General features: G+C 37.9%; 1 protein-coding gene across 1 annotated transcript; it reads right to left on the bottom strand.

Moving 5' to 3' along the window:
- Positions 1 to 1,613: 1,613 nt before the first annotated feature.
- On the bottom strand, positions 1,614 to 26,856 carry LOC116893682 (glycine N-acyltransferase-like protein). The gene is made up of 6 exons (XM_032895399.1): positions 26,714 to 26,856; positions 16,704 to 16,799; positions 12,510 to 12,617; positions 7,046 to 7,172; positions 6,063 to 6,237; positions 1,614 to 3,039 (listed from the first exon to the last, which is right to left on the bottom strand). Exons 2-6 carry the CDS (start codon positions 16,779 to 16,781, stop codon positions 2,637 to 2,639), a joined length of 891 nt encoding a protein of 296 aa, XP_032751290.1. The 5' UTR covers positions 16,782 to 16,799; positions 26,714 to 26,856; the 3' UTR covers positions 1,614 to 2,636.
- Between the last annotated feature and the right edge of the window lie 843 nt (positions 26,857 to 27,699).

Here is a 27,699-nt window from a genome sequence, read left to right as displayed (position 1 = left end):
ATTTTCTGCAAGGCAAAGGACACCATCAATAGGACAAATGTCAGGCTGCAGATTTGGAAAGGATCTTCACCAACTCTATATCTGACAAAAGACTAATATCCAAAATCTACAAAGAACTCAAGAAAGGAGACACTAACAAACCAAATAACCCAATTTAAAAATGAGGTACAGAGATAAATAGTGAATACTCAACACAGGAATCTCAAATAGCCTAGAAGCATTTAAATAAATGTTCAATATCCTTAGTAATCTGGGAAATGCAAATCAAAATGACTCCGAGATTCCATTTTATACAAGTCAGAATAGCTAAGGTCAAAGAACTCAAGTGACAGCACATGCTGGCAAGGATGTGGAGCAAGGGGAACACTTCTCCATTGCTCATGGTAGTACAAACTTGTGCAACCACTTGGAAATCAATTTGGTATTTTCTCAGAAAATTGGGCATAGTTCTACCTCAAGACCCAACCAGTCTTGGATATATATACAAAAGATGCTCCACCATAGCCCAAGGACATTTGTTTCACTATGTTCATAGCATTATTCACATAGCCAGAAACTGGAAACAACCAGATGTCCCTCAAACTCCCTCCAAAAAGATATAGAAAATGTGTTACATTTACATAGTGGAATACTCAGCTATTAAAAACAAGGTCATCATGAAATCTGCATGCTGACAAGAGCCTGATATAGCTGTCTCCTGAAAGGCACAGCCAGAGCATGTCAAATACAAAGGCAAATGCTAGCAGCAAACCATTGAACTGAGAACGGGATCCCCATTGGAGGAATTAGAGAAAGGATTGAAAGAGCTGAAGGGGATTTCAACCCCATAAGAGCAACAATGCCAACCAACCAGAGCTCCCAAAAACTAAACCATTATCCAAAGACTATACATGAACTGACCCATGGCTCCAGCTGCATATGTACTAGAGGATGGCCTTGTTGGGCACCAATGGAAGGAGAAGCCCTTGGTCTGGCCAAGGCTGGACCCCCCTAGTGTAGAGGAATGTCAGAGGGGTGGAAAGGGGGAGTGGTTGGGGAGGGGAACACTTATAGAAGAAGGGGAGGGGGATGGGATAAGGGACTTTTGTCTGGGAAACCAGGAAAGGGAATAACATTGGAAATGTAAATACAAAATATCCAACAAAAGAACCTGGTAAATATTAAGATCAAAATCCATACATAAATGCAATGAACTACAGTTTGTTAATAGTAATTATAGTACTGACCACTCTCTTCTATGTCTTTTTTTTTTTTGCTATTCAGAAAAATCTGTATTCTATAATACTGAATATATTTAACAATTTTCCTTTAATATATACAGAAGTTTTCTTGTCTGTAAGGCGTTACGGTGTAAATACCTCAAAGTTAACTAAATGCATCATCTCTTCAGTGAATTACTATTCACTAAACCAACTACTTAAAATCCCCTAACAGACAAATCTTACATAATTTGTGTGTTCACATTTTCACAAAATTGTATCATGTTCATTCTTTTATAGTACCCATTATTTGTGTATTTGTTTATAATTTTGATTAGAGCTGTTATTTATCAGTAGTCAACAAAGTTGTGTAACTTACTGTGAAAAAAATTTATGATGCTCAAGACCTTTATGTAAAGTTGCATATAAATTTTTATGTATTTGCATATAAATTTTGCACAACTTTGTGTATACTTTTTAAAAAGAAAATTACATATCACAGGGTAATAATATCTTTTACAATAACTAGTTCCTACCATTTTCCATAAAGTGAATGAATGTGGGGGATGAGACAGCTATCTAAGAAAAGCCCTATGAGACAAGCTGCACAGAAAAAACTAACACACAATTTCAGCTGAATATTTAAAACAACAAAATTGTAGTCACCAAGGTTAAGGATGAGGTGAGAGTATATGTGTGACACAGAATTACAAAACATTAGATGTGTTAATAAGGAAATCTAGAGATCTGCTTATAACATGAAAATCATAATAACGTTGAACTGTATGCGATTAATACTAAAGTTTTTCTCAATGTCAAATCAAAATATGGTAATTATCTGAGGTGATGGATCTGTGAATTTGTTTCACTATCTACCCATAATTCCAAAGCCTCATGTATACACTTAGCATGCACAATAAATTTTCTTAAAAATTAGTTTTCCAGGTATCATCCAACTACTGCCATATATTTATCCATGCATTTTTTGCGTGGTTATTAAACAGAGATAAAAGGGCTTCCAGTGAAGCAATCATTTCAAAGTACCTGTTGATGAGAAGTATCCTAGGTCCTAAACAAAGGAGTGCTGGAGAAAAACATATACTAGTCCCCCATCAGCACCACATCCCAACAAAACTGATTATGGGCAATAATCCACATGGGGATAGTAATGTGCAGCTGAATACATGTGTCACTGATATCCAGAATGTAGAAAACTGAACAACAATGGTGGCTCAGTGGAGAGGTTTGGCCATTACAGGTCTGCTGGATATAAAAGGTAACATGGTATAGTGTTAACTATTCACACCGCTTCCCCAGAGCTCAAGCAATGGCCATTCCTTTATTGTTCATTACAATATGTATTTTCTTTATGACCACTTTCCTCTCCTCCAGATTTATTATGGCCTACCCAACACAGCCTTGTGTTGAGCACCAGAATCACAGAGGTGCACAATTCCACTGATTCCAGTCACAGGGCATGGGAACATGGTTCAGAGTATGACTCATTTTCTGTATGACTTTGTTGGCTTTTTCTGTGTGATTATACACAGGGTAGCCACGTTTATCCATAACCAGAGTCTGAGCATAAATGATGTGAGAGATAAGGCCTTGTGCCCGGTAATCAGGCACTGTGCCCGCCATTCGAATTTCTCCAGTTTGGTCCATCAGAGCCCAGGACACAGGAGTCCCTTCAGGTCCCAGAAGACATGAGCTAGGAAAGATCTGGATGCAGCGCTCGATGAATCGTTGGCTCCTCTCACTGCCACCAAACTGCCAGAATTTATCCACCAAGGCAGCATGGGTAACATCCAGTGTTGAGAGTTTAAACATTTCTTGATCACTGAGGGAAAAAGAAGAAAAAGAGCAACCCTAAGTATTATATACAGTGTGAAATACTTGTCCCTCCCCACAAAAGGCTATTGTGAGGCATGAGAGCACCAGTAATGGTCTGCGTCAGCTCAGCACTGGCTGGCTGGCCTTGTAAGAGTAGGCAGATAACCTAACTTAATGTTTTTCTGCCTCCGTGTTATCCTCTTTAAAAGGCATGGCTAATAGTCATTTTTGTCAGAAGACAGAAATTAATATTATAAAAGGTTTTGTACCCAGGACAGTACCACAAAAGCAATTAAATCTTTATAAAAACTCTATGCTATTCTCAACATTGTTCTGACCCACTTACCCTCCACAGAAAATATAGTAGATGACATCATAAGGATAGAAAACATGGATGAATAAAAAATAAGTACTCAAAAGCAATAAGCAAAAAAAGACTTTAGTATCATGAAATCATCTCTCTCTCTCTCTCTCTCTCTCTCTCTCTGTGTGTGTGTGTGTGTGTAGATCTCTGTGTGTGTGTAGATCTGTGTGTGTATGTGTGTGTGTAGATCTGTGTGTGTGCATGTATCTGTCTGTGTCTGTGTGTGTGTGTGTGTGTGTGTGTGTGTGTGTGTGTGTGTGTCTGTGTGTGTGTGTGTGTGTGTGTTTGTGTAGATGTTGTGAGCTCTTTTCAGTCTTGCTCAGCCTCACTTACTAAATCTGGAGTTCATCAATTCATTAGCTGTCCAGTGATCTTGGGTGATAGTTTTTACTCCACCACAGCAGCACTGGAAAAACCAGCCCACTATCACGTCTGGCATTTCATGCATATTTTAGGGAGTTTTAACTCAAATTTTCAGAACTGCATACTTTAACAGATTAAGCCTTCTCCCTAAACCTCACAGCATGAAATCTTCAATATTGGTTTCTGAGAATCCTTTGCCTTATTGAATATAATGGCCAACAATGTGGTACACAGACAGCTCCTTCTAGGTATATCAAAGCGAGAGGACTCCTGCAGTGAGGTAAATACCCTACTCAGGATGCATAACCAGAAGGTCCAGACTCTGGTCACAGTAACATCTTTCATCATCCTCATGGCAAGCAAGCCACTCCACTGTAAGAACCTACTTTCTGTTGTGAATCATAAAATAAAGTTAGAGATTTCCTGAGTATCCCCCGAGAAACAGACCCAGTGCTACTCTGGGTGAGAAGGTGCTCTCTGGGCTGCAATGCCTTTCACAGTGTGAGGAAATTCACTCCAGGCTCTCTGAACCACAGGGCCTGTGGAATTGAGCATCTGTATGTCAAGTTCCCATCATTAGATTTCGCTGCTGCTCTGTGCTATCCTAGAAATCCACAGGGAAAATACAGACTTTGCCCAAATGTTCTTAATTGGAAATCATTTTCTCTGTGAAGTAGATTGATTAAAGGCATGTTTATTAAGAACCACATCAATTGACATGCTAGCATGAAAAGCGAAAAAGCTCATGGGGCTATACCTTTAAAGAACTACATGTAGCCAGGCATGGTTTCTTTTAATCCCAGAATTTGAGAGGCAGAGGCAGGGGGATTTCTGTGAATTTGAGGCTGGCCTTGTCTACAAATTGAGTTCCAGGTATAGCCAGAACCAGTATACAGAGAAACCCTGTCTCAGAAATCAAACAAACAAACAAACAAACTACAGTCAACTAACGAACACTCAGAGCAGAAGAGTCTTCCCTAGAAATAAACCTCTTTATAGCAGTTGGTCAGCTCTGAAATCACATACATACAAGTAACATTAAAGAGACTGAGTACATTGTATATTGTGTAATAGTAACGGTTGAAGAAAAAGAATCCATAGATGTGAAAAGGAGCAAACAAGGCACAAGAGGAAAGGAGGGAAATTATTATATTGAGTTATTATATTGAGACTCTCTCCCTGAACAATACTAAAAGGATCCTCGTTCTTTAAAAAAAAAAACTTACATTTGTTTATGTATTGTCAGGGACACATGTGTAGAGGTCAGATGACAACTTGTGAGAGTAGGTTCTCTCCTTCTACTATGTGGGTCCCAAGCATTGAACTCAGGTCATCTTACTTACTTGAAACTCTTGCCTGTAAGGAATTCTGAATCTTGTGAATTCTAGCAGCACATTGGTAGGTATATATATTTTTTTAAAAAAAGCTGTTTCTAGCTATTGAAAGTACAATAAAGGAAATGAAAAGTCTCATAATAATTGTATCTTTTGATGGAGTCCTCTGAAAAGAAGTCATAAGGGAAATAAAATGAGACTATGACGAAACAATGGCCACAAAAGGGGAGAGGAAATGTGCGAATATTGGAAGGGAGGACATTTCAAACAAGCATAAAGCAAACGCCCTCTTCCAGAGGCATGTGTGAACACATGGGGATCAGGTTGCAGAAGGACAGAGCTTCTGGTGCGAGGGGGATAGATGTCCAACAAGGGATGAGTCTATGTCTTATGGGGACCAGAGTAAGTTTGAATTTCATCAAAATGTACTGAGTTAATTAATGACAGGATTAGGGAATAGTTCAGTCAAAAACGTGCTTGCTGCACATAGAACATGGGGTCCTCACTCTGATCCCCACACTCCATGTTTTTTTTTTTAAATTGGGTATAGAAGTACAAGTCTGCAATCATACATAGCTCTGGTGACAGTTGTATTTCTGGACCTGAGTGGCCAGACAGTCTATCCAAAATATGTGAATCTCTGTCTCAAAAAAGCAAAGAAACAAAACCACAATCTGTATGGTGCTCAAGAAAACAATACGTGAAGTTGTCCCTTCACCTCCACATGTGTGTATACATACTTACAAACACACCAACAAACACATATGCACAAACAGAAGAAATTATGAAAACAAAGACTGGTTAAAACCTGAAAACAATTAAAGAACGGTGGCATTTGCAGAGACAGAGCACACTGTCTGTTAAATTTTTTTTAACAATCATGTTGGAAAAGGACTGTGTAGGAAAAGAAGTTTGGAGCTACTTTTATGAGAGATGTAGGTGGAATAAAGCATCTTCCATCCAACTCACATAGCCCGGGGTCTGCCAGGGTTACGATCTAAGTTCTCTGTATCCTCCAACAGGAAAGGAACGAGTTTCTTTGCTGTCTCAGGCATCATGTAGAGAATACACTGTGTTCTCTTGACCTTGACCTTCTTACCAGCTGCAAAGTCCGTTATTGCTTCGTTTAGGCTGGATTGTGAACCTAGAAGGGAGTGAAACAGGCAGTAAGTAACTGTCCATGTAGATCGAAGAAGTGGTCCAAAGATGTATATAAGATTTAATCAGAAAACTTTGCCTTGATTGTACCTCCTATGTGTCTGTTCCTAAAGTTATTCCCTGGACATGTTTATTCTCAGGTATGGCACAATACTAAAAAATTGCCACTATGTCTCCCTCAACAGAAGGAGCATATTCAAGTAATATCCAACCTTGTTTGAGTATGTTATATGCCCAGGCATTGATCTTATGCCTCATGCAATCCTGTCATTTATTCTACATTTTAGGATCTTTTAGTATCAGAAATTTTTTTACATATGAAGATACTGAGTAGTGGAAAGGCCATTTGCTCAAGAGTCACAACTTGGAGGCAGAACCAGGAAGTCCCCTGTGGCTTTAACTTCAGAGGGCATGTTTGTAACCACATTTGATATAAACCTTGGGGACCTGGCAAGTCACAATAAATTGCTATTCTTGTGATGGAAATGTGTCAGAGGCCATACCTTGTCTCCTATCTAGTTGTCCTCAGAGCTCCTGAATACATCTTCGAAATATCAGTTAACCAAAAACTACCTAGTTTGCTGTTTCTTCTAATAATGCTATAGTCTTCAATATTTGAAATTGATTCCACTGTAGAGGTGATGGAAGACAGTCTAAGGAATGGTCATTAGATTGGGATTTGGAAGTTCAAGAAATTAAAAGAGGTAACAGAGCGAGGTGCTAGGACAGAGAGTGATCCTAGAGATGTGCACACAGAGGGTCACAGCAGCAAGCACACATTCCGGTCCCCTTACTTTGGATCTGCAGATGCTGTTCCCAGTTGATGACATCTGGTGTGCCGAGGAATGCCAAACACTGCTTAGGATCTTTAGAATAGATCTGGTAAGTGTTGGTGTGGTGATCAAGGTCATCTGCCATGTCCTATTTGGTTGGGCAATGTGGAATAAATAATATGACTGTATCATGTAATTTCAATATTTTAAAATTTTATTACACTCTTTGACCTATTATTTTTAATAATTAAAACTTCAGGTATATGTATATGTATTTGCATATGTATAATGCATTTAGTCATGTTCACCCACTATGTCATTCTAAATCCTCCAAACACCTCCTCTTCTCCAACTTTACATATATTTTTAAATGACCATTGAATCCAATTAATGCTGTCCAGATGCATATGGATGCAGGATCACCTACAAGAATATGGACCTTCCCTTCCCTCAGCAGCCATTAGCTTCAGCCAGGGCAGAACTGCTTTCCCAACCCTGCTGGAAATTTCAAACTCATGAATGGAACATGAACAGTGATGTTGTCTTCACATGCCAGCACCACTCCTTAATTTACAGGAATGGTTTTTATTAAACTTTATTATGTGTTATGTATAGGTATCATTGTGACTTTAAATCAATTAAGGATGGCTTATGAAACATTCTTTCCTAAGTTAGTAATACTCAGGAAAAAGAAGTGAGAAGGTCGAAGGCCTTGTAAGAATGAGTCTTCTTGTTCCGAAGAGCCTCAAAACAATTGTGTGCTTTATTTCCATCTGTGTGTACGGCATATTTGTCCAAGAACGTGAGGTGTGGATGGAGGTCAGAGGGCATCTTTGACCAGGTGAGAGGGCCAGTCTCACCCTCCAAATTGAGAGAGGGAAGTTTGTTTGCTGATGCCACTGCAAGTCTAGCTGCTTGTAAAACTCTAGAAATTCCCATGTCTCAAGTTCTACTGCCCTGTAAGCATGAGGGGATTATGTACATGCACTGCTGTGAGGAGCTTTATGGAGCTTCTAAGGATCTGAACCCAAACTCCTCAAACTGGCACAGAAAATATTTTACCCCTTGAGCCTTCTCTCCAGACCATACATATATGTTCAAGATGACAATATTGAAATTGACAAGATGATAAAATATATGTATATATATATACATATATATATGCCATACAAAAATAACACCTGATATCTTTAAACTGTAAAGCACAAAGTACCATCCTTTTAAAAAAATGGTTATTTCTGGAAAAATCATAACACAATTTCTTCACAAATCTCTTCTCAAAGTTTATAAATGACAGCTGGAATTTTTTTGAAGCTAAAGGAAGGGACTGAAGGACAAATATTCAACTTGGTCAGACTGGCCAGAAAATATTGCATAGCAATGCCCTTGCAGCTAGGCAATACTACAACTGACATTTAAAAAATAAATATTACTCCATTTTTATATTTTGAGTAAATTTAAATTTACTTTATATTTTATGCTGTTTATGGTAAGTTTTTTAGCTGGATATTTTCTTAATTTACATTTCAAATGTAAATTTCCAGGTTTCTCTCTGCCAATCCCCTATCCCATCCCCCTCTTACCCTGCTTCTATGAGGGTGCTCCCCCACCCACCCACTCCTGTCTCACTGCCCTAGCATTCCTCTACACTGGGACATCAAGCCTTCACAGGACTGAGGGCCTCCCCTCCCTTTGATGCCAGATAAGGCCTCTTCAGCTCCTTCCCCTAACTCCTCCATTGGGGTCCCTGTGATCAGTCAGATGGTTGGCGTCAAGCATCCTCTTCTGCATTGTTCAGGATGTGGGTAGGATTTTTAAAATAATAACTGCTATTGTATATGTATAAGGAATATGCGATATTATGAAAATACACACATAATAATCACAATAATAATAAATATTTACTATTATACTGAAGTCAATTAGCAGACCTATTGTCTCGCATAATTATTATTCTTTCATTGGAAATAGTAGCAAGAACTTAACTAATTTAGCAGAAAATACAGTAAAATTTCATGTTGCACAGTAGATCTTTGAGTCTCTTTGATGCCTTATGCATGTATCTCCTCGTTCACCACCATCAGTTACATAGTTCAATCACCGTTTTGCTTTCTATACATCTGATATTTTTATTTCACATTAAGTGAGAGTATTATTTCCTGTGACTGCCCAATTCACTGACATCTTCCTAGTTAATCTATATTTTAGAAAACAGTAAGCTATCATTTTTATGCTAAGGAATAATAATCAGTTCTGTATATTGATATCTGTGCCCATTCATCTATCTGTGGGTTCCGAGGTTATTATTTCTGCATTTTATGTATTAGAAATACTACAGTACATGTAGCAGTATAGATACTTGTGGTGCTATTTCAAGACCATCTATGCCCAGGAGAGGGATTACTAGGACAAATGACAGATCTTCATTTGGTCGAGGTACTTTCCTCTTATAAGTGGACTCAAGAAGTTTTGCCAAAAAGAGTAATAAATTTTGTCAAAAATTTATTTTTTGACAAAAATAAATGGCCGTGTCATACTGTGACGGACCACATCTGCTCATTTGCATAGATTATGCCAACCTCACAAGATAGTTAATATTTTATCAAATATTGCATTAATATTCATAGAAAAATGACTGGCAATTTTCTTGTCTTTTATAACTACAAAAGTGAGAGTGATTTCATAAAATACACAAGAATTCACCTCGTTCTATATTTTGTAATAAACAATAGTAAACTAGGCGTGGTGCATGGTCGGGCATGTCTGTAATTCCAGACTTGTGAAGCAGATACTGAAGGAACAATAATTTAGGGACAGGCTGGAATATACAATGATTTCCAGACCACACTGTACTAGTGCTGATCCTTCTTGAACGTTTGTAGTACTTAGCAATAAACCACTTGCTGTTATGCTGTGGCTTGCTTAGGCTTTTTATTTTATGTTTTCTATATTTTTAAAATTTGTACATACAATATATTTTTATATATTGTATATATTTTGTATATAGTCTTACAATATTCATACAATACTATGTATTGTATTAAATATATTTTACATACAATATATTCTTTCTCCTCCCAGATTCTTCTTCATGTCCTCACTCATCCAACTTTATTCCCTCTCTCTCTCTCTCTCTCTCTCTCTCTCTCTCTCTCATCTCTGTCTCTCTCTCTGTCTCTCTCTCTCTCTCTCTCTCTCTCCTCCTCTCTGTCTCTCTCTCTCTCTCTCTCTCTGTCTCTTTGTCTCTCTTCTCTCTCTGTCTCTCTCGTCTCTCTCTCTCTGTCTCTCTCAGCCCTCTCTCTGTCTCTCTCCTCTCTCTCATCTCTGTCTCTGTCTCTCTCTCCTCTCTCTCTGTCTCTCTCTGTCTCTCTGCTCTCTCTCATCTCTGTGTCTCTCTCTGTCTCTCTCTCTCTCATAAAAAGCCACATGAAAAGGATGAAGATCAAAACAAACAAATGAACAACAAAAAGAGAAAACAATGACCAAAACAAACCCAAAATGCATGCAAAACAAAACAAAACATAAAATACCCATGGAGTCTGTTTTGTGTTGCGCAAGTACCAGCGCCCTATCCTGGAGTGTGGTTAATATAACATGCCATTAAAGAAAATAGGTTTTTCCCTTTCCCAAGAAGTATCAATTGCAGATAGATCATTAATAAGGGTTGGGACCTTTGTCTGCTTTCCATGGTGGGGTTTTGTCTCGCTTAAACTGGTGCACGTCTTGTGTATGCTGTCATAGTCTCTGTGAGTTCATATGAATATCAGCCCTGTTTTGTCTGGAAGATGCTGTTTGGGGGGATCACCTTCTACCTCCTCTTTGGAAAGAGGTTTGGAGGTTTTTATTGCCTTCAGTTTCTATTTGGTATTGGTCTCTTCAGCTTTCTATTTGCTTTCCACTCAGTCTTTGGAGGATGTATCTTTCCAAACAGTTTACATCCTTTGGATCACCCAGGGACAGGCATATTCACAAGATCGAGTTCCTCGTGTCTCCGTTCATTTATGATGTCAGCTGTAGTACCTTCACTTTCGCTTGTGTCTTCTCTCTTTTCTCCTCAAACAGGTCAAAAATTTACAAATTTTGTTTATATTTTCAGAAAGCAAACTTTTTTAAACAACATTATTTCAGTGAATTTTGTATTCTCTGATCTATTTCTTTTTGGATACTTGTTATTTCTTTTCCCCAACCAATTGGGATCTAACGTGTTCTTTTTTTAGTGTTTGGTAGAATGTAATATTAACTATTTATTTGTGTTCATTCTTTCCCATATAAAATTGTCAGGAACTTCCCCTTACAACTGGTTCTTTAATATCTATTTTCAGAACAGCATAGTCTGAAATTATTCTTAATATGATTTTAATTTAGTGTGTGGAGTATTATGGAGAGTGTTTTCACGAGTACTAGAGGAAATGTGTGCCCTGCTGTGGTGGGAAGGAAAGTTTGGCGTGTTTTAGGACTGCTTTGTCTAAAATTTAATACAAAAACAATGTTCATAGTTGTTTTGTGCCTTGTTGACCTATCTACTTCTTGTTGAAGGTGAGGTATTGATGCCTTTTACACTTATTGAATTGATATCTGTTGTTCTTACTTTGTTAATATTTCTTTATATGTTTCTAGTATTCATAAACTACTTTTTTATTTCTGTCCATATACCAATGTGTTTTTTCTGAAAGTGAATGTAGTCTCGTGTATGCACCCTATACCTGGGCAATGTATTATTGATTTTTAAAATCTACTCTTCATCTTTAGATTGAGAATTTTTTATTAAAAATGATTTTTGAATTCCTCTCTCATATATATAATATATATCTCAGATATATAAATTGTATATCTGTAATCTCCCTTACCTCCCTTCTCTCTGCTTCCTTCAGGTTCTCCCCATCCTTTCCCCTAGATCAACCCTTCTCTTCTGCCTCACCTCATAAAAGATCGAGCTTCCCAAAGACATCAGCCAAACACTGCACAACAATCTACAATAAGACCAGGCATATACCATCACATCAAGGTTGGACAAGGGAAACTAGTAGGAGGAAAAGGGTTGCAGAAGTAGGCAAAAGAGTCAGAGACAGCCAAGACCCTTCCCCCACCCTGCTTCTCACCACCAGGATCTCACAAGAACACCTAACTATTCAGCCATAACATATATGCAGGGGACCTAGGTCAGACACCTATAGGGTTCCAGATCTTTGTGAGGTCCCATTTAATCCATTTACATTTGAGGATAAGAAAGGAACTTATTACTCACATTTTGTAATTTATTTCTTCTTTTTTGTTTTTAATCTCATGTTCTTTTCTTCATCTCTTATCTCTCTTTGTGGTTTTTCAATTTAGAGTTCATGTGCTAATCTTGTTTTCATCTAGAAGAGGGACCCTGGCATTATCAGGGGTCATCTTTGTTTCCTTATAGCCTGCACATTTCCAGGTTCATGTTAAACATAGAGCAATTGTAAACTTAGAGTCACATTCATTCCATGATATAACTTACCTGCTCCTGAGGACGGACAACCACTGTATTAAAATCAGGCCACTTGTCCACCAGAGCCTTGAGCTTGAATGGGTTTCCCTGGTTCATGTGGAAGACAGTCCCATAAACCTAAATATTTCAACAACTGAATGTCAGCTCATTACAATGGAACAGTAAAAGCCTTGCTTTTGATACCAGAATAATGTTGATTTCTATGAAATTAGTAGGTATAAGTCATATAATACCTAGTTCTAGTTCAGTCTTAAAGTAATATTTTACTATTTCAAAGTAGATAGAATTTTCAAACAAAATTATGAGACTATTATATAGTTAAGTATGCAGATAAATTAAATTAGTAATAATTCAGTCTTATATCATTGAGTTTTCCTATAATTTTCTATTTTATGCTATTTAAGTATATGCACATATAAATTTATAAACAAGAGACTTTCCTAATATGTATGAATTTCATGTATGATATATAAAGATATGTTTTCATGTCAATAAACAGAAATTTACATGTTTCCTTAATTGCCTAATATTTAATATTTAGGATGAATTTCAGTTGATGTGTGTTAAACTATTCAATAATCACTGTTTAGAAAAGAGACTGTTTCTAGCTATAATACCTGTATCTTTCTACTACTTGAGACTTTAATAATATTGATTTAAAAGGACTACAAAAATGTTTAATTCTCTACTAATTTTGCATGCAAACACACTAACTTCTGACTTTATTGAGCTTCTGGATATGGCCCAAAGAATTTTTTGGTCAAAGAATTTAAACCTAGATCATGTACTCTGTCATTTTGATAGGTGCCTTTCCTGTCTAATCAGAAGGAGCAATGACTTGGGATTGCAGAAAACTCACGTGACTTAGTCTATAAATGACATCTATGCAGGTTGTCAGAAAGGCTGCGAAAGTAAATAGAAAACTATGATATTCATATTTCTCATCCTCATACTCAGTGTAATAGTTGTTTTAGACATATCTTTTTCCTATTGTCTAGAAGAATCTAGGTATGGCAGTAGTTAACAAAAGAAAATGTAAAGTAACTCCTAGGAGTCCCTATCTAATGCTTTGGCAGGTTGATGTTTGATAGGAATTTTTGGTTTTTTGTTTGTTTTGTTTTATGCTATTGTAAATGGTACTTATTTTAAAATTTGAACTCTAATTATTCATTAATTGCTAGTATATACAAATAAAATTGAGTTATATTACTTGTATATTGATCTTGAATCTTTTAACATTGTTAAATTTATGTCCAGAAAACTGTTTTGTAGACCCTTTAGATGGTCATGACCTTTGAGATCACACTATTTTTTACTCCTTCCCTCCACCAATAGGTATTACTTTATTTTTCTTGTCTTATATGATGGTTAGGTCACCAATGCTTCATTAAATAAGATTAATGAAAATGGATAATATCACTTAGTTATCCATCTAAAGCAAAAATATTCCATTTCTTTGCTGTAAAGGAGCTGTACATCATGCCTACATGCTTTTTGTCAAGTTCAACAAATTCTCTTTCTTCCTAGTTTGCTGAGTTTCATATTCATCAAGATAGTATATTTTGTCACAGTTTTTCCTTACCTATTAATAAAGATCAAGCTAGGTGTGGTGTTGTACACCTGTAATCTAGGCACTCAGAGGAATGATGTGAAATGATGGTGAGTTAAAGGCCAGCTTGGATTACTTGGTGATATTGTGTCTCACTAGTTGTGGAGGTTTATACCTCTAATTGCAGCATTTTCGAGTCTGAAGCAGAGAATTGCCATGAGTTTGAGGCCATTGTAAATTACTTGTAAGTTGTAGGCAGTCTGGGCTACACTGTGAAATTCTGTCTCAGAAAACAAGCAAAAAGTGATTATATGATTTTTATTCAGTAGCGTATGGGCATGGTGATTGTATTGATTAAGCATGAATCAAATTTAATCAAATCAAATTTAAATGTCTTAATATCTTGATAGTATTTTTGAGAATGTTTGTATTATGTTAATGATGAGTTTAGATCTATAGTTTTCTATTGATATACAATTTTGTTTTTGTTATTAGGGTAACTCTGACTTCATAAAATGAATTTGGGAGCACTCTCTGTTACACACCCTCAGTTACACGCTGACCTATGTTGTGTGTGGTTGGTATTATTTATTTCTTATGTATGCTATATAAATATCCAGTAAAATCATCTAGAGAAAGCACTTCCTTTGTCACAATGTTTTCATATACATATGTACATGTATACATATGTTTTCATATACATATACATATTTCATGTACATATGAGATTGTATGTTCTTGTTTAACAAACTTTGTTAATTTGTGCTTTTCACATAACAAACGAGTATCTGAAATCTATGAATACATTGTCAATTACCCAACATTCCTGTTATGTTTATGATGTTCATTGGATTTTTAGTGGTGCTTCATGTTCTTCAATTAGGAGATGTTTATCTTCTCTAATCTAGATCAGTATGGTTATAACTTTATTTCCTTAAGTTTTTTATCACTCAGATTCATTTCTTTCTGTTTGAATGCATGTTTTTCCTTTTACGATTGACTTTTCTCTACTTGCAAGTGAGTTTATTTGTTCTATATTTTTTTCTAGTTTCTGGGGTAGGAACAAACCAAGTTAAGGCTATGTATTTCCCACTAATCAATGCTTCAGTTGCTATTGTACCTCCATTGTGACTCAATTACCCTAGGCTAAATTCCCTTTTTATTTTACGCATAGTTTACTTATTACCATTGTAATCATTTGCATACAATTTACATGTATAATTTTCAATTTTAGCTTTAATTCCTTGAGTGCATTTATGCACATGTGTGTATGAAGGTGTGTGTGTGTGATATGTCTGCAGAGGTGAGAGAGCTAGAAGAGGATATTGAGTGTGCTGCACTGTGACTCTCCTTTACTTTGACCCCTTGAGACAGGGTCTCTCACTGAATCTGAAGCTAGGCTAGCAATTAGTAGTCTCTGTCATCCTCCTGTCTCTTCACCACAGAGCAGTGGTGGTATAGGTGTACATGGCCATGGGTGACCTTTTAGTTGAGTGCTAGGGATTCCTTACGCCCTTTCTTACACACATAAAGAAAACACGCTCACTCACTGAGCCATCTCCATAGACCCCAAAGAACGCATTTAATATGATTTGAATAATTTTAAATTTCTGGTGTGTGTGTGTGTGTGGGGGGGATGTGTGTGTGTGTTGAATGTGTGGGAAGTGTTTGGGGGATCAGTGAGCTCCTAATGTTTCAGAATCTTCAATAGTTTATATCCTTTGAATCACATTTAAAATGATGAAAGGAAAGTATTCTTTTTACTTGAGGTTTTATTATCCTTTCAGACAGTGAGCTTTAATTTTCATTGGATCTTCACTTTTTTTAAACTTTTTTCTTATTTATTTTATTTATATAAATGATGAAACCAGAAGAGGGCATCAAATCCCATTACAGATGGTTGTGAGCCACCATGTGGTTGCCGGGGAATTGAACTCAGGGCCTTTAGAAGAGCAGCCAGTGCTCCTAACCGCTGAGCCATCTCTGAGTCTTCATTTCTATGAGTGTAATTTCTAGCTGGTTATGTGTCCTCTGAATAAATTAACCTGTTCACTGTAATACAAAGATATTCCTTATCCCTAGTAATATTCTAGTCCATTTGTAATATATTTAAATAGTTATGGGGAAATCTATCTTATACAAAGTTATTGATTCATTCCTAAAACATAATTTTTTGCTTAACCAAAATTATATGTAATTCTTTGAGAATTGGCCAAATAGGGATTGATTTATTATTAGTTTTGAGAAAGAATCATGTGGTTAATCTCTTGTCAGACATGTGATCAGTTAGGAAAATATTAAACATCAATGCACTTGCTTTTGTCAACTTGCAACTCTGAGAAACATCCAGTGTTATATAAAACAATTCCTGTGCGAGCACAGGGGAATGTCCTTGAGTCAGCAAAGATCATCTAGGTCAAATCACCACACTGCCATTCACTATGACGTGGTCCTGCTTTGTCACAACAGAGCTTTATTTTCTCTTTAGTTAAATGTGTATAGCTTGCATCCCTTGCCTTGGGATGACATCGACTAAATTTTAGACCACAAAGTCAATACCTGACCCAGAACACAATTCAGTAAGTCTTCTTTTCCTTCCCATCTTTTTCTTAGACACGTAATAGTCCATTTCCCTGAGAACACTCCGCATTCACCTTTAAGGACTCAGGAAGGTATTTCCTTAAGGAGCTCTCCAACATCTGCAGCATCTGTGAACTTCGCAAATGGAGCATCTTGATAGCTACCTTATCCTAAAAGAATTAAGAAATGTTAAAGATATCTACTGTGAATAGTGTTGTCTATGTATGTGGTGATAGTAATAAGAATGGCTCATAGTTTTGAATACGTATTCATTAGAGAGTGGAACTACTTAGAAGGATTAGGAGGTGTAGCCTTAATTGGTGGGCTTTGAGGTTACAGAACCCTAAGCCAAGCCTAGTGACTTACCCTTACTGTCCCTGCTGCCTGTGGACCTGGTTGTAGAACTCTCAGCTACTTCTCCAGCACCTTGTCTGACATTGTTAGCAGGTCTATTTCATAATTTGGGGTAGATTCCTACTGTTTTGTGGGTGCCTCCTCTACTAAACTTCTCACTGTGTGGAAGAAGGTACAGGTACCTTTGTCTAAAGTGATCATGAACATCATCCTGTCATGTTCCCTGCCATGATGACAGTAGGCTAAATTTCTGAAACTGTATGCAAGCCCCAATTAAATGTTTTCCTTTATAGGAGTTGCCATGGTCATGGTGTCTTTTCACAGCAACACAACACCAACTAAAACAATACATGAAAGGGAAGTTATACCTAGGAAATCTCAACAATATGGTTACTAAAACAAGACCTAAAAACGATGACAATGTCAACTGGCATGCTCGTGGGACTGGAGGAATTCTCACAAGGAATCTCCCTAGATGAAGCTCTACAGATGATCAATGGCTGATAAGAAAGGAGGAATCAGTCATCTCCAGTAATGAGTCCCCTCGATAGGTTACCCAATCCCAAGAGGTCAGCCCTAAACAAATTCGAACAACATTAAACAAATGCAGAAGGTTATGTTTATAAATTTCCATATATATGGTCAAGCCTGTGTATATACTTAATGATAATAAAGAGCAAGAGAGCATGAATTTGAGAAAGAGTTAGTGTGGGGCCTGGGGGCATGAGAAGAATGAGGGGGAGAAGAAATTATGTAAACATAGCCCTCATATAAGCAAGTTTCTAAGACTTGAAAAAGAAAATCAAAGAATGAGAATAACTGGAAGACATGAAGACATAATGGGCAGTTCTAGTTCATAATGAGCTATTTTCCTGCTGTTTCATTTGTGCCTTTTCTACTAAACTTCTCACTACATGGAAAAATGAGAGGTGCTTCTGTATGACATGATCATGGACATAATTTTTCAAACTTAAAAAATATTTCTGAAGTCTCTATTTTCATTTTTGTACCATCTACAATTCTAGCAATAAAGGGTTTAGGAAGTTAACAAATCTATGCTCAAAGCATATATGGGCAACTTCTGCTTCTGTGTGTGTGTGTGTGTGTGTGCATGTGCGTGTGCGCGCGTGTGTGTATTAATATTGAAGATTGAACCTAGGTCTTTATGCATGCTAAGCAAGTACTCTACCTCTCAGATACATGCACTACTTATTCCATTGTGTGACTCTTCTACACAAATACACGGATATTTGAAGCAAATTTAAAAGGATTAAGATGCTCCCAGGTTATCTGTGTCACACGCTCATCGTAAATGAGGTCATTATGTACTCAGCTCTATATGCGTGCTTGCAATCTTCTGCCTAACTTATTGCCTAAGTGAATCACATTTTTTCTTGATATTAACAATAATGAAAAACAAAAAGTGCTTTCTTTGAGCTCTTCCATATGGATTATAATGATGCTATAGTGAACCACTAACAGTTGATGGTATTAAAAATTTACATATAAATAAGTAAATAGATCAGTGGGTAGATGGACGGATGGTAAATAGGTAGATGATTCACAGATTTTAGATAGATGATAGATAGATAGATGATAGATATTCTTTAACCTTGATACATTCCTTTTCTACATAGAAGGATTAGCAATAACTTACATATGATAGAACTTACCAATTTTTAGCAAATCATTTTAATAATTTTGGTAATTGTCTACATTTATATAATCGGCATCCTAATAATACTGCAGACCATTTCCACACTATCAAAATGTTCATTTCATTCACATCAATTCCTTTATCTGACTCTCTAGCCCAAGAAATCATCAGTAGTTTTCTGTCTCTAAAATTCTCCTTCAATAATATGTGAATTATACAATATATATTCATATATTAAATCTATATTAACATCGTGTTGTGTTTTTCAATATAAGGTGTATTAGAACATATTTTGACAGTTTTTAAATCATAAAATGCAATTTGTTTTTTATATTTCAGCAGTACATTTACCAGTGGATAGTATTCGTGTATGCATGAATCAGAGCTTCTTTATCCTTTAATCTTCCTATGGACCCTTAGTCTGTTATGATTTATAGGAAGTCATTAGTAAAATAGTTATGCTAGTAAATGTACACATTCATGAGATCATCTTTCATATCTAGAGCTATATTGTGCATATTTGACTTCATACGTAAGTGCTTGTCTTTTGTCCAAAGTGAATGCACAATAACTTTAATAATAATGTAATAACTTTATAATGCAAGAATCTTATTGTCATTTCTCCAAAATAGTAAGCACACGTCTATGCATTGATAATCAAGAATCATTAGTAAAGTAGTCTAAAGCCTCAGCTCGTCACAGTAAAACACACAGGGCTCGCTACCAAGGTAGGTCAAACAGTTAAGGCCAACATATATTTCAAATTTTCAAGGGATTGGCTACGCTGAATTGTACCTAAGCACTGTGACTCAGCAGAAAATGTGGTTTTTTAAATCCTCACAAGGGTCCACGTTAGTTGACTCTGCTGCTCCTCCTGGAAGACCAATATAGTCAACTATCCTGGACCCTTGGGGCTCTCACAGACTGAACCACAAACCAAAGAACATACACAGCCTGGACCTAGGCCTCCCCACACATGTGTAAGGATGTGCAGCTTGGTCTTCATGTGGGTCCTGAACAACGAGTGGGGGCCATCTCAAAAGCTGTTGCCTGTCTGTGGGAAATGTCCTAGTGGGGGGCTGCCTTGTCTGGCTCAGTGAGAGAGGGTTTGCCTAGCCTTGTAGACTTGATTGCCACGGTGGAGAGATACCTTGGAGGACCCTACCTGCTCAGAGGAGAAGAGGAGAGGGGAATGGGAGATAGATTGTAGGATTGGGTGACCAGGAGGGGAGCTATGAGCAGATTGTAAAATAAATAAGTAAAAAACCAAAAAGTTAATACAATATACAAAAAATAAAGTGGGTTAAATCTTTTAAGTCCATGGCCTTAAACCTCTGAGGAGAGGAATCAAATAAAAGTCACACAGATTAATCATGAAATGATCATAGAGTCTCCCTCTACCTGCAAGTTATGCTGAAATTTAAAGGAGACAGATCTAAGAGATGGGGAGATGGTGTGCAAGGTGCCATCTTTGCTAATAAGGACACCTTTGTCTTATAATCAAATTAATAATTGCCCATGTTTGTGTTTCTGTTCTCTTTAAGTCACATCATCTGTATGTTATAAAGTAACTTCTTATCTATCTCTGTCAAAAATAAAGCAAGCGAGCGAGCAAGCGGGCAAACAAAACAGGGAAATCCTTGTAACCCAATCTGTATTTGGTAAACAGCACAATACAAGGACCATCGTTCCATGAGTCAAGTGGGTCTCCATAGGCCCTCCATGTTCACCTAGGACAGGGATAAATACAGACCATCCAAAAACCTCATTCTTTGCTTCAGAAATGATGAGCTAAACTCATTATCCAAACAGAAACTAATTATTAACCAAAAAGGACAAAGTTTCTACTTCCCCTGCTGAACACACAACACCCCTTTTCCCTAACAGCTTCCACTCCAATAGGCAGAGCTCAGGGGGACATGTTCTCGGATCCATGATGGATGTGGCTGTGCTTCCCATGACCCTGCACAAAGTTCTCTATGGCTCTGCTGATTTCTGTTAATAGCTGAACTGTTGTCCCCATGAATCTGTAAGAACAAAGTTTGTGTTAACCAACTTGACCCGGCTTCAGTTAATGTTCCCCTCATCACCTGACTGAACTTTGGCCTACTCTCAGTCTGAGTCAACACTCTCAGCCCAAGGCCTCCTCTTTGCCATGAGGACTCTCCATAGGCTTGCTTTGAAGAAAACAAGAGAATAACTGCTTAAGAGAACAAACCTCTTCCCTGCCTCTCAGATGTTTGCAGATCCTAGGGTCTGAGATGCCTCTGTTACTTCCTCCGGCTGTGCAATAATCGTGTACATAAAAATTCTCTTCTTCTTACCTAAGCTTTAAATTATATCTTCCTTTGATAAAAAATGCTACAGCCTCATTAAAAGTTTACTTTGTCATCGGCATGAGAATTCAATGTCTATATGTTTATGCATTCATTCTTTCACATAATGAATCATGGATGAGCACCAACTGTTTTGGGCATGAACTAATTTTGTTGTTGTTGTTGTTGCTGTTGTTGTTGTTGTTGTTGTTGTTAAACTTTTAATAAGTCCAGTCATTATCCCCCTCCTGGTCCACCCTCTGACAGTTCCTCATCCCATCTCTCCCATTCCCTCTCCAAGAAGATGTTCCTCCTCCCACCCCATCCCACCAGACCTCCCCACTCCCTGGGGCCTAAAGTCTCTCAAGGGTTAGATAAGTCTTCTCTCATTAAGGCCAAACCAGGCAGTCCTCTGCTGTATATGTGTTGGGGTCTCATATCAGCTAGCGTATGCTGCCTTGTTGGTGGTTCAGTGTCTGAGAGATCTCAGAGATCTAGGTTAGTTGAGACTGCTGGTCTTCCTATGGGGTCACCCCCTCCTAAACTTCTTCTAGCCTTTCTCTAATTCAACCAGAGGGGTCCACAGCTTCTTTCCATTTGCTGGGTATGAGTATCTGCATCTGACTCTTTCAGCTGCTCCTTAGGCCTCACTCTGAGGGCAGCCATGCTAGGCTCCTGTCTGTAAGCACACCCTATGGTCAGACCTTGGAGCTTCCACTTGAGCTGGATCTAAATCTGGGCCAGTTATGGACCCCCTTTCCCTCAGTCTCTTTTCCATTTTTGTCCCTGCAGTTCTTTTAGACAGGGACAATTCTGAGTCAGAGTTTTTGACTGTGAGATGGCAATCCCATCCGTCCACTTGGTGTCCTATATTTCTACTGGAGGTGGACTCTACAAGTTACCTCTCCCCACTGTAGAACATTTCACCTCCCTCTGAGTATTGATCTTCTTTCACCTCCCAGGTCTCTAGTACATTGGCACAGGGGCAGTGGGGGGTGGATTTCCTAAACAGAACTCCAATGGCTGCAAGATCAAGAATTGGTAAATGGGACCTTATGAAACTGAAAAGCTTCTGTAAGGCAAAGGACATAGTTAATATGACAGATCGGCAATCCACAGATTGGGAAAATGTCTTCACTAATCCCACATCGGTTAGAGGACTAGTATCGAAAATATATAAAGAACTCATGAAGCTAACCTCCAAAAACAAAGAAAAAAACGACAAAAACAAAACAACAAAAACAAACAAACAAACAAACAAAAGCCTAATCAAAAAATGGGGTACAGAACTAAACAGAGAATTCACAACAGAGGAATCTCAATGGTCAAGAAGCACTTAAAGAAATGTTCAAAGTCGTTAGAGATGAGGGAAATGCAAATCAAATGACCCTGAGAATCTACCTACTACCAATTAGAATGGGTAAGAACAAAACCTCAGGTAACATGTTGTCACAAGTTGTCTAGAATGTAGAGAAAGAAGAACACCCCTCCATTGTTGGTGGGATTGCAAACTGGTACAGTCAGTCTGGAAATCAATCTAGAGGTTCCTCAGAAAATTGGAAATAAATGTCTTCATGTATACCACTCTTGGGCATAGATGCAAAAGATGCCCCACCATGCCACAGGGGCACGTGTTCCACTATGTTCATAGTGGCCTTTTTGTGATAGCCAGAAACTGGAAACAACCCAGATGTCCCACAACAGAAGAATGAATACAGAACATGAGGTTCATTTACACAGTGGATTGCTATTCAACCACTAAGAACAAGGACATCATGAATTTTGCAGGCAAATAGATGGAACTAGAAAATATCATTCTGAGTGAGTTAACTCAGAAAAAAGGAAATGCATGGTCCGTATTCACTTATAAGTGATTATTAGCCAAAAAAAAAAAAAAAAAAAAAAAAAATAAAACAAAAAAAAGTACAGGCCGGGGATACAATTCACAGAACTCAAGGAGGTTAACAAGCTGAAGGGTCCAAGTGACGATGCCTCAATGCCCCCACTTGGAAGAGAGAAGAAAGCAATCACAGGAGGGGGAGGGAGGGACGGACCTGGGTGGGAAAAGGGACAAGGAGGGGAAAGGGGGAACATGATCAGGTACTGGGGGTAGGGAAACAGGAGTGGAGCCCTGAGGAACAGCAGAAAGAATAGAAACAGAAACCTCTGGAGGTAGGAGGTGGGGGGAATCCTATAGAATGAATTAATTTTTTGAGGTTTAACAAAACTGTCTCTAAAGTCCCTTCCTTCTTAGGGTGGACCACAGAATAGATTGTGTGAACGTGTGCGCCAGTGTGTATGGAGATCAGAGAGATTGACATTGAGTATCTTCTGCATTTTTCCTCAATCTTATTCTTTCTTTCACTCTTTCTTTCTTTCACTCTTTCTTTCTTTCACTCTTTCTTTCTTTCACTCTTTCTTTCTTTCTTTCCTTCGTTTCCTTCCTTCTTTTTCTTCTCTCCCCCACCTCTCTCTCTCTCTCTCTCTCTCTCTCTCTCTATATATATATATATATATATATATATATATATATATACATGAGCACACATGTGGGTATAGCATTTATGTCCATGCTCATGATCATATCTGTGTTTGAATATGTGTGTGAGTAAAAGTGCCTGTGCCTACCAGAAGGCAATCTTGTTTGAGGCAAGGTTTCTTGCTTCTTCCTGTTGCATCTGCCAGACTAGCCTTGTGAGCTCCCAGGGTTTCTCTTGTCTCCGCCTCTCATTTTTCCATTGGCATGCTAGAATTTCAACTGTTCTGTGAATTCTAGGGATCTGGACTCTGGTCTGGTCTTCATTCTTGCCTTATAAGTATTTTATGTACTGATAAATTTCTTCAGCTCTGGGAACATAGTTTTTTTGAACCAAGGGCTATGAGGAATTTCCATCAATTCAATTATAAGCCCCCAGTGATTCACCTGTATCTTCCTTTCCTGCACTAAGATGATATATGTATGTTGTGCCTGGCTTCTTAGATGGGTGCTGAGGATCTGAGGACCTCATGCTTCTTCAACACATTCTTCAACAACTAAGCCATCTCTCTAGTCCCAAGAACAAATATTTGGAGACAACATTGGGAACAGCAATTTCTGTGTTTGTTCTTGTATGTTTTGTGATTGGGTTGGTTGTTTTCGCTCATTTCGTTCCAAAACGCAGTAGATCTAGATTGCTGACAATTACATCACTCTCCTCTCAGATCTGTATCATCGGGACTTCCCTGTGTATGTGTTCAGCTTCACTAAGAAGGAAGCAAAAGGATACCACTGAAGAAGCCAGAGTCTGAAAGGACAGATTTGTCTATCCCCTTTGAGTTCTTGTTTACATTCTCTCGTTCTTCATGTCCATTTCTCTTTTTCCAAGTGCTTTCTCTGGGTGCTTCCATCTCAAGCATCAGACAGGAAGAAGTAGCCATGTAGGAACCACTTAAGCAGCGCACAGTTGCATAGGGCTAAATTATAGTGAGAAATTTCCAACTACTAGTGCTATAGATGTCATCATTTTAATCAATTTACTTGGGGGGGGGGAATGCATGCCATGTACACATGGAGAAGCCAGAGGACAAAATGGGAGTCAGTTCTCTTCTTTTACCAGGCAAGTTCCAATTCAGGTAATCAACCTTGGTGGCAAGCACCTTCATCCAACAAACAGCTTTGCCAGCTCCTTTCTATTTTGAAATAGCCTTTGGCATGAAATATTTTCTGTTAACTGAAAATATCATTACTGTTTGTTCTATTGCAGAGTAGAGTTTGTAACCTATTCACTTACCTTTACCCTAATTACAAGATTTTCTTGAATCTTACCCCATCTTAAAAGAGACCTATGGGTCTGATGTTCACACTGTGTATTAACTAAGTAATATAAAATGGTATTTCTGCATTATGACCTATGTTTCAAATAGAAATTATGAAATGGTTGAATTGTAACACTGAGTGAAATGATGGAACAAAGCCTGTGACCAATGACCATGTCAAGTGTTCTGCCTGAGCAGCAGGATTTCACGAGAAGGAGATGCTTGGTATAAAGTCTGCAGGGACTTCCAAGGTTGCAAAACAGCAATTAAGCAGAGTAGGCTGTTAAAAAGCACACTAGTTACCATACTCCATGGAACTACTGGGTGTCTTATAGAAGCAATGAAGAAAAATCATCTTGTTGGACTTAAATAGTTGTTAGACTTTGGTGTGTGGTTTTCACAGCTTAGCCTTTCAAGACAAAACCACATTTGTCCTAAATCATTTCCTTCTCTGTTCCTTCTACTTTACTGGCAATTATAAATGGCCCTTGACCTGGTTTTGGTGTCCATGAACTAATTTATCAGCTGGCTTCTTCCCTGCTTGCTCTGACTTCCAGATCTCTGGTCAGTGTGTTCAGAGACTTCCCGTCTTTAGTTTGACCCTTTAGAACACTGGTTCTTTGCACGGTTGCAGAGAATACACACACACACACACACACACACACACACACACACACACACACACAGTGCTGGCAAAAGTTTGCTTCTATTGGCTCGAATGACCAAAGATCTCACCCTGTCTTTAATCCTGTTGCTTTAACATGTTGGGAAATATGTGGACTAACGAGACTCTCTGTGTGACCCTTTATCTGTTTGTTCACCAACTACAATGGGCAATGGCAGGTCTTTTTCACTGACCCTTGTACTCTCTATGTAGAAAACACTCTTTCCTTTTTTTCTGTTTCTTTATTCTTCTCTCATACAATACATCCTAACCACAGAAAAAATCCTAGCCAGAAGTGCTGAGGCACAGTGGATTTGGAAAGGTTCGTATTCGTTTTGTTTTGCTTTGTTTAAATTTGTACTCTTTTTCAGTGCTGGTGACAGAACTTCAGAAAGTGTATGAAATAAGAAGCAAATTGAAGTTTGATATTAGAGTACTGCATGAATACTATCAAGTATTCCTGAGTATATTTGGAACCAGCTTTCTGCATGTGTACACCCACACCCTGAAACAGAAACATATTGCTCAAGTAATATAGGAGAAAGGGAACAGGAACACATTGGTGAACTGCCATTGCTGGCCATGGGCAAAGTCCTCTTGTAAATGGCATTTGGAGACTCTTTATGAAACCATTTCTGTGTTTGATATTTATCCAAAGAACACATCTCATGTAAAAAAAAGGTCTCTGTGAAAAAGATTGTACAAAACAGAGACATGTCACCCTCTACTTACATTCATAGATATGGTGGTAGATATTTTTAACTAGGAATCCTTAGTAATAGAGTTGTATTATAGATAAGGGTTTTAAAATGAATATCTTTTATGGTTTGGGTAATCAATTCACATTTTCAAAGTGTTAGTATCTTTGTGATTTTATGTATGAGATTCATTTATCTGGATATTAGTAATTCAAAAGCAATCTATAAAATATGTGCACACACACACACACACAGTCTCAAATAAATATTACCTGAATTAGCACACTTCTTTCCAGGCTCAAATACACAGATCTACAAATAGCTGGTTTCAGTTTCTTCATATTTATTTATCAATTCATAATAAATCCTTCCTCCACTCAGTCAAGAATTTCCCACAGATCCCAGCAGATTGCTCTGTATTTGACGGTTCCCTAAATCTTACTAAATAAAAGACCTCCTTTCTTCCCTTACAAAATTTCCATAACCAATGAGTTCTAACAATTTCTATCGTGTCCATCAGGAATATTTTGAATCATCCCCTTCAGTGGAAAGCCGAAAGAAGATGAGGCATCCCCAAGTGTCAGTTTCTCCTGGTCCTCACCTGCAAAGTTGTCTCCTCTGTCAGTCTCTACAGAAGCCAGCTGGAGAAGCAGCAGCAATAGATCGTGTCGATGAGGCTTACCCTCAGAGCACAGGGACTAAGGGGTGCTTTGATCTGGCTTCTAGGAAACCGTTAAGCGGAAGTTCTTAGAACATGTGTACCAAGCTATGCAAACTCAAAACACTGTCATATCAGGCCCCTCCCTCTAGGGTCCTTGTTCCAGAATCTGCTCTGTAACTCGGAAGTTAACTGTGTATATTTGGGGCTCTTTACCAAAAGACTGGACACCTTTTTCCTCCAAGAAATTTCATTCGCACTCAGAAACTGAGCTGTGAAACCAGCTGACCAGGAGTTAGGGGCTATGTGGTTATACACATGTGATGGAGTATTATTTAGCCATAAAGGCATAAACAGCTATCATAAACCCTGACTACATTGTACTAAGTGAAATTAGCTAGACACAGGAGAGAAATGCTGTATGATCCCACTTATGAGATAGGTGTACAGGAAGCAAATTCATAGACACAGAAGGTAGAATAGAGGTTACCAAGATCTGAGGAGGTTAGAAATTATTGTTTAGTAGGCAAAGAGGTCACGTTAGGGAATTATGATATAGTTGGGGTGTAGATAATAGGGGTAGTTGCAAAATTCTGTGAACATATTTAGCACTACTACATGGCACACTTACAATAATTAAAACAATGGTATGCAGACTTTACAACATGTCTGTGTGAATATATGTGAATGTGTGTATATGTATATATATATATGGGTATATGTGTCCACAGAAAACAAAACATAATACATCCCTTTTCTCAAGGATTGGTATCAATTAGTCTCATATAAATACACTTTCTTTTTCTCAGAGTTGCAGAGTCCATGTTCCTCTGCATAGTGGGGAGTGCTTATGCCATTGTGTATACATATGGAAGCCAGAAGTTAGGTTTCTTCCTCCATGGCTCTCTACCTTGTTTTTTGAACCTGGA

This window comes from Rattus rattus, chromosome 2 (genome assembly GCF_011064425.1).
Source record: "Rattus rattus isolate New Zealand chromosome 2, Rrattus_CSIRO_v1, whole genome shotgun sequence".
In the NCBI taxonomy this organism is placed as follows: domain Eukaryota; kingdom Metazoa; phylum Chordata; class Mammalia; order Rodentia; family Muridae; genus Rattus; species Rattus rattus.
Note: the sequence above shows the minus strand (reverse complement) of the source record. Positions and strands in the feature narration are given on the sequence as shown.